General features: G+C 44.4%; 1 protein-coding gene across 9 annotated transcripts in view; it reads right to left on the bottom strand.

Annotated features, from left to right (window-relative positions):
• Window positions 1–942: 942 nt before the first annotated feature.
• Window positions 943–17,395, bottom strand: part of WIPF1 (WAS/WASL interacting protein family member 1) — a 52,775-nt gene continuing 36,322 nt past the window's right edge. For 7 of the 9 annotated variants that reach the window (XM_032445965.1, XM_015868421.2, XM_032445962.1 and 4 more), the window contains 7 exons: window positions 15,029–15,117; window positions 13,800–13,929; window positions 11,495–11,671; window positions 9,555–10,316; window positions 7,773–7,985; window positions 6,879–6,992; window positions 943–5,591 (listed from right to left, as the gene is read on the bottom strand). In XM_032445965.1, coding sequence (XP_032301856.1) covers window positions 5,536–5,591; window positions 6,879–6,992; window positions 7,773–7,985; window positions 9,555–10,316; window positions 11,495–11,671; window positions 13,800–13,929; window positions 15,029–15,079 — 1,503 coding nt within the window. In that variant the 5' untranslated portion in view covers window positions 15,080–15,117 and the 3' untranslated portion in view covers window positions 943–5,535. Of the gene's footprint in view, window positions 5,592–6,878; window positions 6,993–7,772; window positions 7,986–9,554; window positions 10,317–11,494; window positions 11,672–13,799; window positions 13,930–15,028; window positions 15,118–16,938; window positions 17,181–17,395 lie in introns of those variants that run through there. The other 2 variants (XM_015868423.2, XM_015868422.2) reach the window with 2 other exon arrangements.

The following is a 17,395-nucleotide window of genomic DNA, read 5'->3' as shown; positions in this document are numbered from 1 at the left end:
TAAGCAAAACCCAGAAAGATGCATATTTCCTTTGACTGAAACCAGAAAAAGTGGTCCTGCTAGCTGACCCTTGGATTCATTCCTCTGGGTTCTGCTCAGCCCGCAGAACCGGCTCCTCCACAGCCCATGTGCCCACAGCCTATGCCCCTTCACCATCCTGCTACCCACAGAGCCCAGGCACTGGTGGGATTCTGAATACTGATGAACCAGAGCTGTGTGTGGCCTCTGGAGAATGCAGAAGCCTCTGTCCCAGCCAGTCTGTGAACAGGAACACCAACAAGTGGTCCTCATGGCTGCCAAAATACCCACAGCTGCATAAGAATGAACTTGCAGCTTACACCTGACAAGGTCAATGAGTTTCTGCATGGAGCTTTTTAGATCAGGGTTTTAAATGACCTTGCTAATTCTGGAGAAGACACCAGAACTGTGGCCAGAACTGGAGCCTTCTTTGGACTTCTACTAAAGAATCTTCCTGGGTTGAACCTGGTTCAAATCTCCTGAAAAATCTGAAATCCAAAACCAAGAACAAGGCTAACAAATCAAAAGAGGTTTAATTTGTTTGTAAAAACATGATATACTCTGGAAGCCTCTTGTCAAGAGAGTGGAGATAACAAAACTGTGGTTAACACCAAGCACTCCATTTTCCATATTGTCTCATCGTTGCAAACGTTAGGTTTGCTTAGCTGAGAACCAGCACCTAGAGATTTTGTCCAGCAGTGACTAAAGCAAGGTCTACATATAAGCACAGCATCACCAGCCACACTTCTTTTCTAATATTCTTTATGCCAAACTAAACTCCGGCTTCTCTTTCCTTGCAAATATCCAACCTTCACCATATAGAAGCCCAAAGCCCCAAGGGTTTGCAAGCAGGTAAGAAGCTGTGCTGCTGCTGCACATCCATCCAGGCTCACACCACATTCTCAATGCAACAGGCCGCACCAGTGAGTAAATAAAGTAAAATTTATTTGGCATAGGATAGAAAAATAAGGAGACAAAAAAAAAAATTAAAAAAAAAATTCACATACAAGATAAATGTTAAGCAGAAAAACATTCACAGAACTTGATTAATATTTTATAAAAGTTCCAACTGTAAGCGCCTGGAAAAACCGTGTTACTTTCTGCTCAGCCTGCGTTGGAAGTTATGTTTCTCCTTCATAGTCCTGTGTGCTTTTGAATCCAAACTTAGAGTGCCTTCTTATCACATACAAGTTTATGCTACAGAACCTGTATCACAAACAACAGAACGTCAGCATACCAACATGCTGCTCCCTTGCCCAGGATGTGCAGACCTGCCTGTTTTCCTCAGTGCTCCCTGCACTGCCAGCACCCTGTTATAACTGGTAGCAGTGCCACCAGGCAGGCTGAGCAATCTCACATTCCCTTAGGGACATACAGAGCTTTCCCATTCTGTGTTACCAAGCACCTCTGGTGAGAGATTCTCCTTGTTTTCTGGTGAGTACAATCTGAAAGGTTAAAGCTCATCCAATATGAACTGTACAGACTCAAAGTACCACAGTAACAGGCTGTGTGCACCGACCGACAGCATTCACAGCCTCACACTCGCACAGCTTACACCTGGCTCTGTGCTTTCACACGAGTGCCCACATTCAGCCAATTGGGTTATCCTCCATTGGCACACTTCTCCCCAGCTCCTCCAATCCTGGCAGCCACCACTCTGCTTGAAACAACCCCACTGCAATCATCCAGCTCCGCTTTTTGCATCCAAAGGTAAATGTACCCTTCCTATTTTCATATTTCTGCACAGAAAAATGCTGTCTTGCAAACTATGTGAACCATGACAGCAGGTCTGTTCTCCAGCAGAGACCTACTTGTACAAATGACATGTAAGCAGTCACTGCTGCAAGGAAAAACTGATACCGTCTTCTTAAAATGGCAACAGAAGGAACTTCTCTAATAGCTCAGTCTTGCAGAAAAGAACAATTTTTATGACTCTTACAGTGATGGGAAATGGTGGCTTCTCAACAAGAACCTTGCAACATTATTCAAGAAGTGGTTTGTTCACAAAAATACATGATTCCTGTACTGCAAGCTGAGCTTCCTTTAACAACCCTGAGCACAAATCACTAGGGCCTTTTCTCCCTGCAGCTTCTGAACAAAGCCAAAGCAGACAGCATGTGTTTCCTTACAGAAATACTCAGCTGAAATTACCACAGAAGTTATTCTCATTTTATTTACTTTGTCAAATTAAACAAAAATGAACATTCATGGTCATTGTCACACAATGCAAGTCTTGGTGATGGAAAAAAAAGCTTTGAGGTGTGAATGTTATTCAGACAATGCCATTAAAATAATTAACTGCCAGATGCAAGCAGTGAACTCAGCTTACTCCTTCAATACTCTGCAAGCATGCTGAAGGCAGCTGGGCTGTCTGGAGAAGGGAAGGCTTCCAGAGCAATGCCAGCAATGGCACCAGTGCCACCACATCTCACCTGGAGGCTGACCCACACTGCTCCTCACATTCAGCTCACTTGAGTTAGCAGACTGAGCACACGACAGAAGGAGGACTTGGCGCAGCACTGTGTAACACTGCTATCAGAGCTATTTACGGTGGGATGTGCAAGAACAACAACTCGTGAAACACACAAAAGTTGACTAAAAAAGTCATAAGGCACCACTGGATCAACCTGTTCCATATACTCCTTTTTCTTTTTAAGACTTCTTAGTGAAATAAATACCTTAATACTGATCATATTGTAAAAAGCTACTGATACATGAAGCGATATATGGAAGATAAAATGCTGCACTGTTCTGGATTATACTAGGGAATTTTATCACAAAAGATATAAACAGTCAAATTGTTGCTAGGTGAAAAAAATATCTCTTTCTGCATTTTTAAGGTACTTTACATATATTCCAAACAGCTGTTCTGAGGAGGTTTCTACAGTACAAGGAAGCACTGAAACCAACAGGCAGCTTGGGTTCCTCGGCTCGTTGACTGAGGGCCTTTTACACAGCACATTTTAAGGGAGACTGAAGCTGACTTGCCAAGTCACTGGTTAAGGCCCAGACTTTATGCTCAGTGAGCCTTACCAAAAAGATCAAATACAGGATATTCTGAACAATGCAGAGCGGTGGCAGAACAATATGCAGCATTTTACTTGAAGTAGAACAGTCATACTGGAAGCAGGTAAGGTACAAGACACAGTACAGCTCTTGGATTTTATTTTTTCTAGGTTTTTTGGCTGCATAGCTGTTTGGATATTAAGGATTTGGAAGGTCAATGTATTGAAAATATTGTATTCTTAAATTCAGAATGCTACTCCTCAAAGTTGTAAGTGCTTCATTTCAATAACATGAGTACAATAATTTATCCTTTAAGTTACTATCCTAGAAATCTTATTTGGACTTCTATTCACATAACAATATGCCAAAGAGACAGGTACTTTGCATAGTGCATACGTTTAAGTGACAACCATAAAATACATAGAAATTCAGTACTGAGCTAGGCTTGATCCCAAGGTGCACCTGTCACACGGAGGTCCCATTAATATTTCTTTAAGAAGCTCTTACACAGCCATGACCCTGCAACTTGATGTAGATACATCCCTGCGCCTGCGCACTCAATTGCAGGTTCAAGACCATAGATAGTAACTGAAAATAAGTCATTAGATACAAAATTGTAAAAACCTGTATGTAATCAAATGCTATCACAGCTAACAAGATTTTGTAAACATATACCAAAAAGGCCAAGAAGCTATCTTGATGTGGCTGTACCCAGCTCTGCCTTGCGCTCCTCATGCTGACTGCCCCAGTGGTGGGACAAAGGTGGTCTGCCCCTCCAAGCCCACTGATGGGCAAGAAGCCCCACATGCAGACATTGCAGTGGGATTCAAACTCTCTTCAGCTACATTCCCTGGATTTTCTAGGGCTAACCTCACTCTAGCCTCAGCTTAGGATCACATATCTCACACTAGAGAAACACTTTCTATCCAACATGACCTATTTTTCTTTTTTTACCCAGTGAAACATGGCTGCTGGTACAAGCTTTGTAGGGGTCCCAAGAAGCATGCTGTAGAAATGCTGTTGAGAAGACGGAGGAGAAATTTTTCAGGGTTAAACTTCAGAAGTCCAATTCACAAAGAGCTATTATTTGGCAATATTCAAAATTTCAGAATTAAAACCTTCCTCTAATTTTCAAAGGCATTTCACATGCATTTGGATCCTTTTACAAAAGGCACCAATTCAATGAACTCTTTTATCAAACAAAAAATTCAAAAGCCATTAAACATATAAGTCAATTGTCACAACATGAGAATACTTTTCTATTAGCATAAGCCTCATGGCTCTCTGCTGAGGCTCCCTTCAGTGGAGGCTGAAAGAAGAGGCTTCATGGTAAACTCAGAAGGTCAAATCTTCCCATCCTCTTGAACCAGTGCAGATAGCAATTTTGGAGTTCGTACTTCCACTTGAACACACAAACTCCAGACCTTCTTCATGACATCAAAGAGCTTCCACCTATGCACATTTTTTACTCCAGCTTCTCTACTGTTATAAGTCAACTAGAATCTCTCTGAGACTGTCACCTAAGCCTCAGGAAGCTTTTTAAATTAAAACCCCATCATTTAATTGTACCAAAGAAACAAATGGAAAGCAGTCTGTGGAGCACTGGTGTTAGAAATGTTTTACAGAAAGAAGAATGACAATAACTGCTGTGCATTTCCACTACGACTACCTTTGGAGAACTCTTTGCAGGTAGTCTCAGGAAGAGTGCATTGCAATAGTCCAGGACACAGATGACTGTAGGATGGTCCACATCAAAGTAGAAAAGCATTAAGTGATTAAAACTGTAAAGTTATTACAAAACAAAGAAAAAAAGTTGTAAAAAAAGATATTCTTATGCTGCCAAATTCTTCACTTGTGCTCTTCTTTGGAAGATTCTCTGCAGATAAAAATAAGGCCATACACATTCCATCCTCAGGACAGGATGTGCTATCTACAGTATAAAAGAAAATTACTTGGCTAAGCTGAGGTGAAAAGATTTAAGATAAACTTTCAGTCCCCATGTCGTATGACTATAGCTCGCAGAAGCAGATGGACCAGGTCAGGCAAGCAAAGAAGGCTCCAGGGGATTCTCAGCTATACAGTATTCCCTGGCAGTTGGTTTATAAACAGCAAACAGATTGTACTTCACTTTTCAAATAATACAGCCACTGTACCCCACATGAATGAAACAGCTTTGTTCCAGCTCTCGTTAAATTCAAAGCCAGACCTCTGTGGAACTCTCAAGAGGACAGGGCTGGACCCGGTAAGTATGATGCACAAATGTCGGGCATGGTCCATAAAACGCCTTTCAGGACAGCCTGCAGTATAAGCAAACAAAATTTATAGCTTTGAGCAACTACAGTTCATAAGCTTTGTCTATTACTTTTGTAATAGACCAAAGTTTATTCCAGCTGACAAGCCAAAAGTGGAAGTAGAGCAAAACAGACAACTTTCCAACAACGTGGGCAGGAGAGCTGACTCGAAGGAAACCTTGTAAAACACAGGTTGCCCAAAAATGGGCCAGAACCCACTTCACCTTGGTATAGGTGGAAGTGGGGGGACACCTCTTTCTTTTCGACCAGAGCCTCCTGAAAAAAGAAGAAAGTTTTCCATTATTCTTCGGTTCTTTTTATAGTGGGTGTTTACATCCAAGCCAGAAGATCTATTCATTACCTTGTCTAGCCATCTAGAAAATATCTTTCTAGACTTTCTGATTAGTTTACTAAACAACGCAAGAACTTCAAACAATGTAAAATTAAGTTTGTAACTACCATTATCTACAAATGCCTAGAAACTATTAGCATTTCAGTCCTTTACTGCCTTTTCAAAGCAGATCAGTCACTCTTACTATATAAACACATATGGTCTCAATGCTACTTGCAACACATGTACATTTTAATGAAAGCAGCAAGCTCTAGTAGTAATGTTTTGAAGCTCGTCCTGTATTTCCCAAAATGAAGATTGTCATTCAAAACTGATTTCTTTGACTCTCTTTGCGGGGTAATACGAATGAGAAGAAAGGTAAGAGACAAACAGAAGGGTCAGAGACTAACAGGAATTTCTGCTCCACACCAAAACCTCATAATTTGGAAACAAGACAGACAGAGAAACATGTGAGTGTACAGATGATTACAGGATAACTATGAGGACTGATTTGACCTATTGTGAAAGAACTGAATTAATCCTTGGGTGTACCAGGCCAAATGGCGCTAACTAATGGAATGCCTGAGACCTCAACTGGAACAGCATGTAACACTGATCCAAAAAGATGAAATCAGGCTGAAATGTATACAGCAGCAACATCAATGATCAGAGAAACAGAATTTAGCCTGGAAGAAGAGTGTAATACTTCCTGATATAATGAGCTCAGCAAACCAAAAGCTGAGAGGAGAGTATGACTTGTCTTAAAAAAAAATATAGCAGGGGCTCAACACACCAACAAGGAAGAAAACTAAAACTCAAGGACAATTTTGGCACACAAATAAATGAGTCATGCATAGATTTAGATGGGGAATGAGAAAGAAGTTCTAGAAGAGAGTTCCAAGAGAAGTAACAGGGACAAAACCAGACAAACAAAAATCAAAGATGAAGCTGGGATTTTGCAGCTCTGGCTGCCTGTAGCAGAATGGGGCTGAATGTTATGGCCAAAGCAGTATCTTACAATACAGGTCACAACTTAGGAACAAAACAATCCTCCTCCCATCCCACTCTGTAGTACAAGTTCAAAAGGGCTTGAACCTGTATTTTCTACATGGTGGAGGGGAAAAATGCACTTGGAGAAGTTCTGAAACCTCAGAAGCCAATCTCTTCCCCATCTACACTGGTTCTACAAAAGATATGCTTAAATTCCAGAACCAGAGGCGGAAGAAACTTACCTCGGTTTTCATTTCTTGCTAGTTTACTGGGGTAACTTCTATTCACAGGTACATATGGCTCTGGAGGTGGCAAATCAGATATAGGATGGAAAGAAAATCTACTTTCCCACTCATCTGAAAGAGCGACAAAAACACATAAAACAAAACAGAACACGATGTGTTTTACTTGTTGGTTGTGTGATACAGGTTCAGAAAAAATCAACTGATACTAATATCAAATTTCTTGCATGTCTTCTATTGCAAACTGCTGTGATAGCTGAATACTGAACCAGCATCCTACTAGGTTATTTGTTGGGATTCAGTTTTAATATGTTAATTCCCAGTGGTTACAACTAGAAACCAGCATGTAAAGGCACTGAAGGCTCTGAATCCTGCAAGCCATTTAGGCTTCAGCCTAGCATAATTAACCAAAAGATTTATCCATCCTTTGCAAAGAGACAACAACCCAAAAGAAAAGCATAATAAATCTTTAAAACTCAGCGATCTTAAACCTCACTTTTTCAATAACACCAGCAAGAAGAGCGAAACTTGACATCTTTGAATTCTGACAACCTCTTCTCTTTCTTTCAGCTTACAGTTTTTGAGTAATCATCTAACTTGTTCTGACTTACAAACAGCCTTAGTGTAGCTATGGATTGAATTCACATTGCAGCCAGTACAGTCCCCTTAGGACTTCTTCATGCACTTTAGCAAAGCTAAGTATGGAAAAGTGTTTCTTTTTCCTTTTTTTTTTGCTTTCTTCCTTTTCAGGCTATATTTCAAAGGAACATTTTAAAGCCTATACTGACAGTTTTGCAGTCCTGTTCTATCCTCTGCCCCACCCTTTTAGTCACGATAAGGCCAAGAGCAGCTACAAAACCTCTATGAGGGCAAGTAGCTGGGAGCACAGCTTACCGTCGCCCGAGTCCTGGAAGCCATTCCGGAGCGCTGATGAAGGTGGTGGGGGTGGTGGTGGAGCGCCTGTTCCCGGCCGGTCCGGGGGAAGTGGTGGCCGAGGCCCACCCCTGTGGTTCTCCAGCCCAGCCCGGGAAGGCAGCTGGGGAGCAGCAGGTAAAGCCCTCGAAGTGCTTCCATTCCTGCTGAGGGGAGGTGGTGGTGGCAGGGGGCCTGGAGAGAGAATAGAGACAAGCACAAAAATGCTGTTTGCCCCAAATTGCTCTGTGGTGTTACACCGTTGCCCATGTCCCATGGCCTCCCACTAATAGTGTGGACCACTTCGGGCCCTGGGAAGAGCAGACCCCAGTTCCACCTCCCTGCTCCCAGGGCTTGATGGGGAGCCTACAACCTGCAGAGGTCAGAGGAGCAGGAATATTCAAACACAAACACACCTCAGCACACGTATTCCTGCCCCCCTCAGCTGCAGCAGCTCTGCAGAGGTGCTGGCCCATGAAGCCAATATCAAACCACTCTAAATCACAATGGCCTCAATGAGCAGTTACTGCAGGAGCTCTGTGAACTGAGGAGCCAGGCCATACCTCACCAACTCCCAGCTTCACAGCGAAGCAGAAAAGCTCTGCAGGGCAACGTGAAGGCAGAGCCCACACAGGCTAGGAAAGTGATGCTCCCAGTGCAGCAGTAAATTGAGACCGGAGAGAAATCCACAGCTTGGACAGGAAAAGGCCATGCAGAGGGTGTGGAGGGCTGCACATGGCCAAAGGTCTCAGCACCTCTGCTTAGTGTAGTTGGGCAATTGACCATTATGTTCATTTTCTTAAATGCTTCCTTGTTCTGATGAAATCTAGTTACAGACACATACTGGAAAGCTTCCAGAGTGCTTTCTCTCCCTAAACCTTACTAAAACCCATCATCTACCTCAAACCATTGCAGAACAGTATTTACATTTATAATTTATATCTCCAGCTTCTTTCTGCTCATTGAGTCAGCAGGAAGGTAGTGTGCATTTACTAAAATCTGCATCAGAGAAGAGCTGACCAGGAACCTCCTGTGGGAGCAGAGGCAGTCACAGAAGTTCTAAACAGTCTTAGCAGTACTCTGTAGCACTGCTCTGTGCCCCCCAACAAACGTGAGATGACTCCTGCAGCCAGGCAGCCATGTGCCAGCCTCTGCAAGTGCACTGAGGTGCAACTTCATTGTGTCATGGGGACCATTTGCACCTCAGCTCCTCCAGCTCCACAAAGAAAGCCATCAGGCACTGAGAGTCATGAGGTGCAACTCTTAAAAGTTACAAACAGTGATTGTCAGAGGACAAAACATGTGATGAAACAACCTGATGGAGGCAACGCTATTTTCAGTCTCATTTGGAATCTGTGTCTAGCAGGTAATGATGGTTAGTCACACTGCAGCAACTGCCTCCTGTATAACAACTGTCAGATCAGCCTTCTATTAAAGTAATTAGTATTTTGCTGTGTTTGTGCCTTCCAACACGTAGAAGGCCAGGCTTTCCACTCATGACAACACTGCCATTAACGCACGCTGGATGACTCAGGAAGGTGAATGTTGTCACCTGACAGGAGCTGGGTAGAAAAGGTCCCTGTCAGTACAGAACCTGGTGGGCAGCCCTGTTTTTGTTACAGCAACTACACAAAACCTGCCCAGATCTGTGAGTTAGCTGGGAATGCACAGTAATGTTCCTTGAGTCACAGTGGTGCCCACAAGCCCTCATTTTTCAACTGCAGGATCCCTTGTACCCAACAGCCCCATTCCCCAACCCCGTACCTGCTCGGCTGGGAGGATCCCTGATGGGCGGTGGGGGCCTCTCGCTGGGTGGCGGTGGCAGGGGGCCGGAGCGGCCACCCCCAGAGCTGGGTGCAGCAGGGGGCACCAGGGACAGGTTCCTCTGGGGCAGTCGTGGCATTTCATCACTGCTGGCAGGACCAGGGGGCACAGGGGGTGGTCCTGGCCTGCTGGGGGGTGGCGGGGGAGCAGGGACACCAAGGGGTGGCCGCGGTGAAGCGGGTACAGGTGGCTTGTTGTTCTGCGGTGGTGGCGGCGGCAGGGCCATGTCCCGGCTGGAAGTTGGTCGGTGCCCGGAAGGAGGTGGTGGTGGTGGTGGTTTCTCATCCAACGGTGAGCGACCGGGTGTGGGTGGCAGTGGTGGTCTGCCCGAGTAGGGGGCTGCTGGGCCTGGGCCAGACTGCCGCAGGGAGCCAGCTGACCCTGTGCCCCGGCTGCCTGGGAATGGTGGTGGTGTTGGCCCCAAGCTGGGCTGACGGTTGAGAACTGGTGCTGAATTCCGTCCGTGCAGACTGGAGGCAATGGGCCGGGGTGTGCTGGGCACTGGTGGTGGTGTGGCTTCAGGTTTAGAACCCACGTCAGGCCTGGGTGGCGGCAGGCGGCTCCTCTGAGGGTCAGCAGCTGGGTTCCGCTGCCCCAGTGGCGGCCCTGGGAAGCGAGGTGGGCCACTTGGTGCTGAGAATGGCTTGGCAGCAGCAGAGCGGGCTCCAGGTGGCAGTGCAGGTGGGCGGGCTGTCCCAGCATCTGTGCAGGAAGAGAGACAGACAGAGGGCATCAGCACCCATGGAGAGGACTTTCCTCACACAGCAACACAGCTGCCCAAGTGTTTGGGGATGCTCCACAGGAACAGTCAGCAGCAATCTCAGTGTTACTTGGGATCTGCATCACAGTAGTTAAGTTTTGCCAGCTCATGAGGAATGGCCTGTGGGGGACCCAAGTGACTGCAAGGCAACATGAGTATACAGCCTTCACAGAGCAAGCAATAATGTCAGGAAGGAAGAGAAGAACTGGTTATGAGCAACTATTTGATACCAGAAACCCAAAAACAAGAAGAGCTGTAGCTTTGAAATGGCATTTAACAACAACAACTGTCCAGCAAAAGGGCTTTGCAGCCCTTTCTAGTATCTGTGAACTACTTGTGTTCTTGTGTATGTCAGCAAGAAGGCAGCCAGCCTTGCAGTTGAAGAAACACTGTCCCGTTGTGCCAGGAACTTTTGCATTAATACAAGTTCCCAAAATAGACCATGACACAATAGAAAATACCAGCTCCGAGAGACTGTTTTGTACAAATGTGCTGAAAAATTACGTTAGTCCATAAAATATGCAGGATTTGTAATATTTTATGACCCCTGTTGTCCAGTCCTCCTTCAACAAGTGTGAAATGCTACATCCTGATCTCCTTTGTTTGAAGGGGCAGCTGTTTTGCCAGCTAGAAGAACGCAGTGTGTGCCCTCCAACTGCAGCACGCGCAGCATCCAGCTGGGATGCCTCATGCACTCCCTAAGTGGTAAATCACACTCCTGAGGAGCTGACGCAGATGTACTTTCCAAATGGAAAGTTGATCTTTTTCCTGGTACAGAAGGAAGAAATAATCCATATTCCTCTTGTGCTCCTCTCTGGTCCTGCACACCCACAGCTAAGGCAGGACCTCATCCTACTTCACAGGCAGCCACTCAACACTGCCAAGATCTTTAGTTTTCATCAATAATTAGGAGGAGTGGAAAGTGGGGGTCTCACTTCCTCTTCATAAAACCTAGTATTAAGAATGAAACAAGATTCAAGATGAAAATTTCATTTCTTGATAGCCTAAGATATCTGAAGGCATTCTCAATCCCAGCAGGTAATTTATTGTTGTGGTATGTAATTAATATAAGTAATGTGTCATTTACTTGTTTGCACTGAAATTGCAAGATCTTTCTTACCAGCATCTCGACTCGCAGCAGATCTGAGCTTTGGCATTCCTGCTTGAAAAAGTCCTCCAAGACCAGGTGGTCCACCACCACTGAAGCCACCACCACCGCTACCAGCACCAAAACCCCCACCGCTGCCACCGCCACCTCCTCCAAAGCCACCGCCACTTCCACCGCTTCCCTTGGGTTCTGTTGGAAAAAAAAACAAAACCATGTTATGCAGAGAAGCGAGGCTGATCCTACGAAGTATTCTCTTTCATTACAGCAACTTTTGTAAGTGGAGAAAAAAGGTCACAGCCACCACTACCACTATTGTGCCATGGAAGAGGTGGAGCAATAAACACAGCTATTGAATTTTATTAAGCCATCACTTTCCTTTTGGCTGCTCAGGACTGGAAAGCAGAGAAACAGTCACTCTGGAGAATTTGGAACTGAAAAATGGATGGAACCTCTGAGAATATCATGTTGTCTTTGTTAACATCTGTGTAGCTGCTTTCCATTTCTTCATACTATTGCTCTCTTATCCTTCACCTTCATTACTCCATAAGCCAAGCGAAGGACAGTAAATAAGGAAAATGAAGAATGAGGGAGGAAGATAGAGGTGTTCTTTCCCTTGGGGGCACCTCTGATGAGTGCATGGAAGAGATTTAATTACTGATGACCTTCCTCTATGCTCACAAATGCAGAGAGATGATCATTAGCTGCCATTTTTTTTTTTTTTTTCCCAACATAAAGGAACTATTTTTATCAGTCTCCATTTTCTCTCCAGTTTTTGTCCAATGCCATTGGCGCCCCTCCTCAACATTTCTGCTGTGACAGCATCAAGGCACTAGAAGTATCATGAAATCATTTTTAGTGATAAATACAGGGAAGAACCCTACTTATAACATCACTGCAAAATGAGCAGGCCCACAGGTTGGGATATCTCTGAAGATCAGCTCCCCGATGACAGGCTACATGGCTTAGGACCAGTTGCTTAATTTCTTGGCCTCTTGATTTCCACAACTTTGGGTGGGTAAAAGTTTCATTGATTATAAAGTAATTAAAAACCTGTAGATGAAAAGCACTTCTAATAGTCCCACACAGAAAAAAGGAGGAAGAATGTCCTCATGGGGGAATGTTTCACATCATCCCTCTGTTCTTAAGCATGTTAGCTCAGTTCAGCTCTGACTCACACAGGGTGTGAACCTCTGGAGAAATGCTTCTAACTATGGTTTAGTCTTTCTTCATGATTTGTTAATTCATGTAAACAAGATAAAAAGCCATATCATTTGAATGTTACTGTTTGGCTTTCCTTTAAACCCCTTAACTTATTCTCTCTTGCTTATTAGAATAACTAGAACATGTAACTTGGCATTCAGAGATGATACTCAAGTGTTTAAAGCTAGGTATCTGGCTGATGATAGACTGTACCTATTTCTTTTCCTAAATTCCTATTTGGTCACATGCCTGTTGGTGTTTCCTTCTTTCCTCATCACCTTCCCATCACAGTCCAGCCTTTAATTGCATGGCCAGACCCAGACTGAGTTGTATCACATTTGTTAATCTGTCTGTAGAAATCTCTTCTCTCCCTAGGCAAAAAATGCTATGCCACCACCACAGCAGGCCTTGCCTACCTCCTGCTTCTGCTGTTCTCTCTCCCTGATTTTTGCTACAGGGGCTTTTCCAGCTTCCTCTCAGCACATGCCATAGTGCATAGCGAGAGCCAGCAGCGGCTGGAGACCTTTCCTCCTCACAGGCAAGTTAAGCTGCTGCGCTGTGCCAGAGCACTGCCTGGCAGGCTGAACAATGAGGCTCAGACAAAAAGATAACACCCCTGAGTTGCTCTGTCTGCAGTCAGGCAACGTGCAGCACAGCAGCACCCGCCTGGGGCTGTGGCTCCAACTGCTTCCAGTGCTATGGGTCCATTAATAAGCCAATAGTGCCATGCCATGGCTGCCCTTATTTTTGTGCACATTATTCTCCCCACTGTCTTCAGTACTGAAGGGAGTTTCTCTGCCTGAGCCACTGCAGCTTCTCAGTAGGTCTTCTAGTAGGGTTTCCATAGTGTTCTGGTTAAAGCAAATGAGAATTGCTTTATGAGAGTAAGCGAGCAAACTGATGCCCACATTTCATAAACAGTACTTGATTTCTCAGCTCACTTAATCCTCAAAGAACAGAATTTTTATTATTTTTTTTAATATACCAGCTCTGGGTATTTTGTCTTACCTGCATTTCCCATGGCAGTTCAAACCGATGAGAGAGAAATAATTTTCTGCATTCAGATAATATAGAACCATTCAAGTACACAAGCTCAGCCATGCAGAATCATACTTACTGTCTAGAATTGGAGCACTTCTGTCATTAGTAACAGTCTTCTTTAGCTTTTTTCCTTTGGTGATATCAGACAATAGAGCATTTCGCCCTGCCTGTTCTGACCTGCTCAGAGTTGGTTTTTCAGTATTTGCCTGCAAAAAAAAAAAAAAAAAAAAAAAAAAGAAATTAAAAATGAGGAGGTAAAATAAACTTCAAATTTTAGATATACGGTTCTGATCAAGTATGGTAGTTACCTTAGACCTTGATTTCTATTCTAACAATCCACTACGGTAGCATACACGTAATCCACCATCCAAAAAGATGGACGTGTGAAACTGGAAATATACAAATTCTGGATAAATCAGAAGAAAGATGGAGTTCTGTCCACACACCTGCCTATATATGGTTACTTCTTCAAGCAAATGGTGGTTCCTGAAAAGATTTCTAACCTATCAGATCAGTGTTACAGAAGTTTCATGAATGTGGGTAAGAGCTGCCATGGAGGGTCCGAGCACAGAGCATGTATTTTGCTTGCAGTGGGCAGTGAGGGAAAGACTCCGCCTTGATGTCAATCTGGGTAACCAGCTAGGCCTTTGGTATGAAAACATTTGAGTGCTCTACAACAGCACTTCCAGAAACTTTTTCTTTCTCGTCTGCCTGACGGAGAGCAAACACAACAAGGGCAGGCGCTGTTCCAGCTTAGGCTGATTGAAACCAGGTCCAGTGTAGTTTCACCCACTGCACTGTGCCAGCAGTGGTTCTCATACCTTCATACCACAGACTGGCTGAGGGAGCTTAGCTGGCTAAGATCTATCCTTATAAAAGGTAAAAAATGAAATTGATTTTTGCCTCAGGTGCTCAGAATCAGTTCACTATCAGGTCATGTATGTGTTAGAGAGGGACAAAGGAGAAAGATAAAGTGTGTGGCTGGGGAAAGGCAAGGAGAGAGAAAGACTTTAGTCCCTCCAAATTAGATAAGCTGTGCCTCCCCACGCAGGATCCTTGCTCCAAGGCAAACAACCAGTGTGGGAGAAAGAAGTGAATGCCGTTAGTGATACCCACATGAGCACTGAAAGGAAATGGAAGCAATGGACCCTCTTGCATGAATCAATAGACCATAAACAAAATGCAGGAAAAAAATGCAGATACCAACACGCCATCATCCATCAGTATGTCTGCATATCCTTTTCAACATGACAAGCAGCAAGACAGGACAGCACATATGGTGCATCCACCTCCCGCAAGACTTACCAAGGCCAGTGTTGGGGGCGGTGGTGGCGCAGGAGGGGGAGGCACAGGCATGGTGGAAGGCTGAGCTTCAGCTGACCTTGCTAAGAAATCTGTACAGCAAAACACAAAATGCAAAGAACCAGAGATTAATAAATATGTAACTTTTGGGAAGTACTGTCTTCAAACCCACCCTGCATCTAGCAGGCTTATCTATTAATTTTTTTTTTAAGACTAAGTAGTCTGTTAAAAGCACTTCATGTTTAATTGCATGGATAACAGCTGTGTCCTTAAATAGGTGCTCTGCTCCCTGCATGACCTCCACAGCCATGCAAACTCAGACACACATATCTAGTTGTGTGCACACACACATAACTCTTGCATACTCTTTGCTATGGCAATACACAAAAACGTAAAGTGGTCACATGCAACAATAAATTACAAAACTGAACCCTGTTTAATCCAACTATCTTGTTCCTGTGGAATTATGACAGGACAACTCCTTTGATAAACTATCAGCCCCTATTTCAACAAGGCTCCATCCCTTTAGGATCATACTCAAAAAGAGATGTTGAACTTTTGTAATCCTTCAGCTGCTGGAAGACAACACCCCTTCGCTGTCCTGGGTAGGGTACAAAGGCAGACCTCTAGGAAAGACTCATGCATCCCCTCTTGCTTGCTCTGAAGTAGCCAGGCTCCACCACCACCTCTGAATATACCCTCCTCCTACCCAGAAGCAGCAAATGCAGCCATGCTCTGTGCATGTCCCCTGAGGAGGAAGAACAAGCAAGCTGCTGTGCAGGGGAAAGCCTGGCAGCCAGAAACCACTTCTCCAGCTCCGCTGCCCGAGACCAGGCCCCTGCTTTTTCCCCACGCATAACTCCAGTAATTCCAGGACAGGCACATGCAGGATGTAGAAACTCACTGAAACTGAAAAGCACTGTGGACTTTTTTCAAGTCACAAGGGCTTTTAGTGACATTTTAGCACACAGCTAGAGGGAATTGTGCCTACTGGAAGCTCAGGGGTTTTCCTGATGGCGCTGTGACATTTCAGTAGTTTGCTGTGCTGCTTGTCCCTAAAAATACTTTCACTCTGAGGGACCTGTTGACAGGCTCAGTCCTGAGCTTGTGCAGGAGATGTGCAGAGCATCCCATGTCAAAGTCAATGAGCCTGATGCGATCGGCCATTATGCATCTTGTATTTGTGTATGACAGGTCAACAAGAGATGAAATGTCCCCAGTGTTACAAGAATATGCATCTCTCACTTTCTGAAGTCAAATAGTTTTGATAAAACCATTTATATAACGCATTCCCTGCCAAATCAGCTTCATGCTTGTTACAGCACACTTAAGAACTAGAATGAATGCTAGAAAAATGTTCTGAATGAAACACAATGGCATCTGCAGCTCTCATTTGAGGTGTGCCAAAGTCTGCAGTGCCTCTGACATGCTCCATGATACTGAAAAACAAAAGGTTTGAAGGACAGCTGTATCCTATCAAATGCTCATACTTTGACAGAATTAGAATACCGACATAAACCCATACCAAAAAAATGGCTGAGCTGCCTTCCTAGAAAAGAGCTTGTCTAAAAGGAGACATTGATGGATTTTGCCTAAAATCTTCAGGGAGAAAGGGGCTTGGAAAGGAAATGATCATATAACCCCTAACTCTAGCTGACAAGGAGTTCAGAGCAGCATGGTGTGGAGCAGACGCAAGGCATTACCACTATCTCTGGTGCGGGGAGGTTTTATTTTACCCTGCTTCAGATGCTGTTGCTCTTTCCTGTTACTGAGAAAGTGCAAGCAGAGCAGAGAGGAAGCTGATGGACGGATAGACTGACAAAGAGGAAACTGCGAAGCCAAGTCTGTGCAGCGCTGTGCAAACACCACAGTCAAAAGCCCTGCAAACTGACACAAGTTTCCCACCCACTCACCCTGCAGGAGTTACCTCTCCTACGGAAGCGTCGCCAGAGAGGCACAGCTTTCAGGTTCCCAGGATCTGCCTGAATCTGCTTGTATTTCAGACTTCCGTGTTCCCAGCAATCAGTCCCTACATAAAACTCTGCTGAGCCCTATCCTTTCCTCATCTTATTATCCTAAATTCGGTACTTAAAATCTGAACTCTATTAAAAGAACTAAGACTAATGCTGCTTTGTTCAACTTCCTGTTTAAAAAAATAGTCAACAGGAAAATTATTTCTTGCAGCAGACCACAACCATCCTGTTTCTTAACACAGCCTTTTCACAGCTGCAGTTGTCTCTAGCGTAACTGTGCCAGTAAGCTACTTCACCAAGCTTTTAACTCCTTCAACTGATCAAAATGAGAAGCTGCTCTCTGCACTGCTGTGTAAAGAACCTGAAGCAGTCCACAGAATGCCACCTGAATCTTATT

Source organism: Coturnix japonica, chromosome 7, assembly GCF_001577835.2.
Source record: "Coturnix japonica isolate 7356 chromosome 7, Coturnix japonica 2.1, whole genome shotgun sequence".
In the NCBI taxonomy this organism is placed as follows: domain Eukaryota; kingdom Metazoa; phylum Chordata; class Aves; order Galliformes; family Phasianidae; genus Coturnix; species Coturnix japonica.
This window is presented reverse-complemented; position numbering and strand designations above follow the sequence as displayed.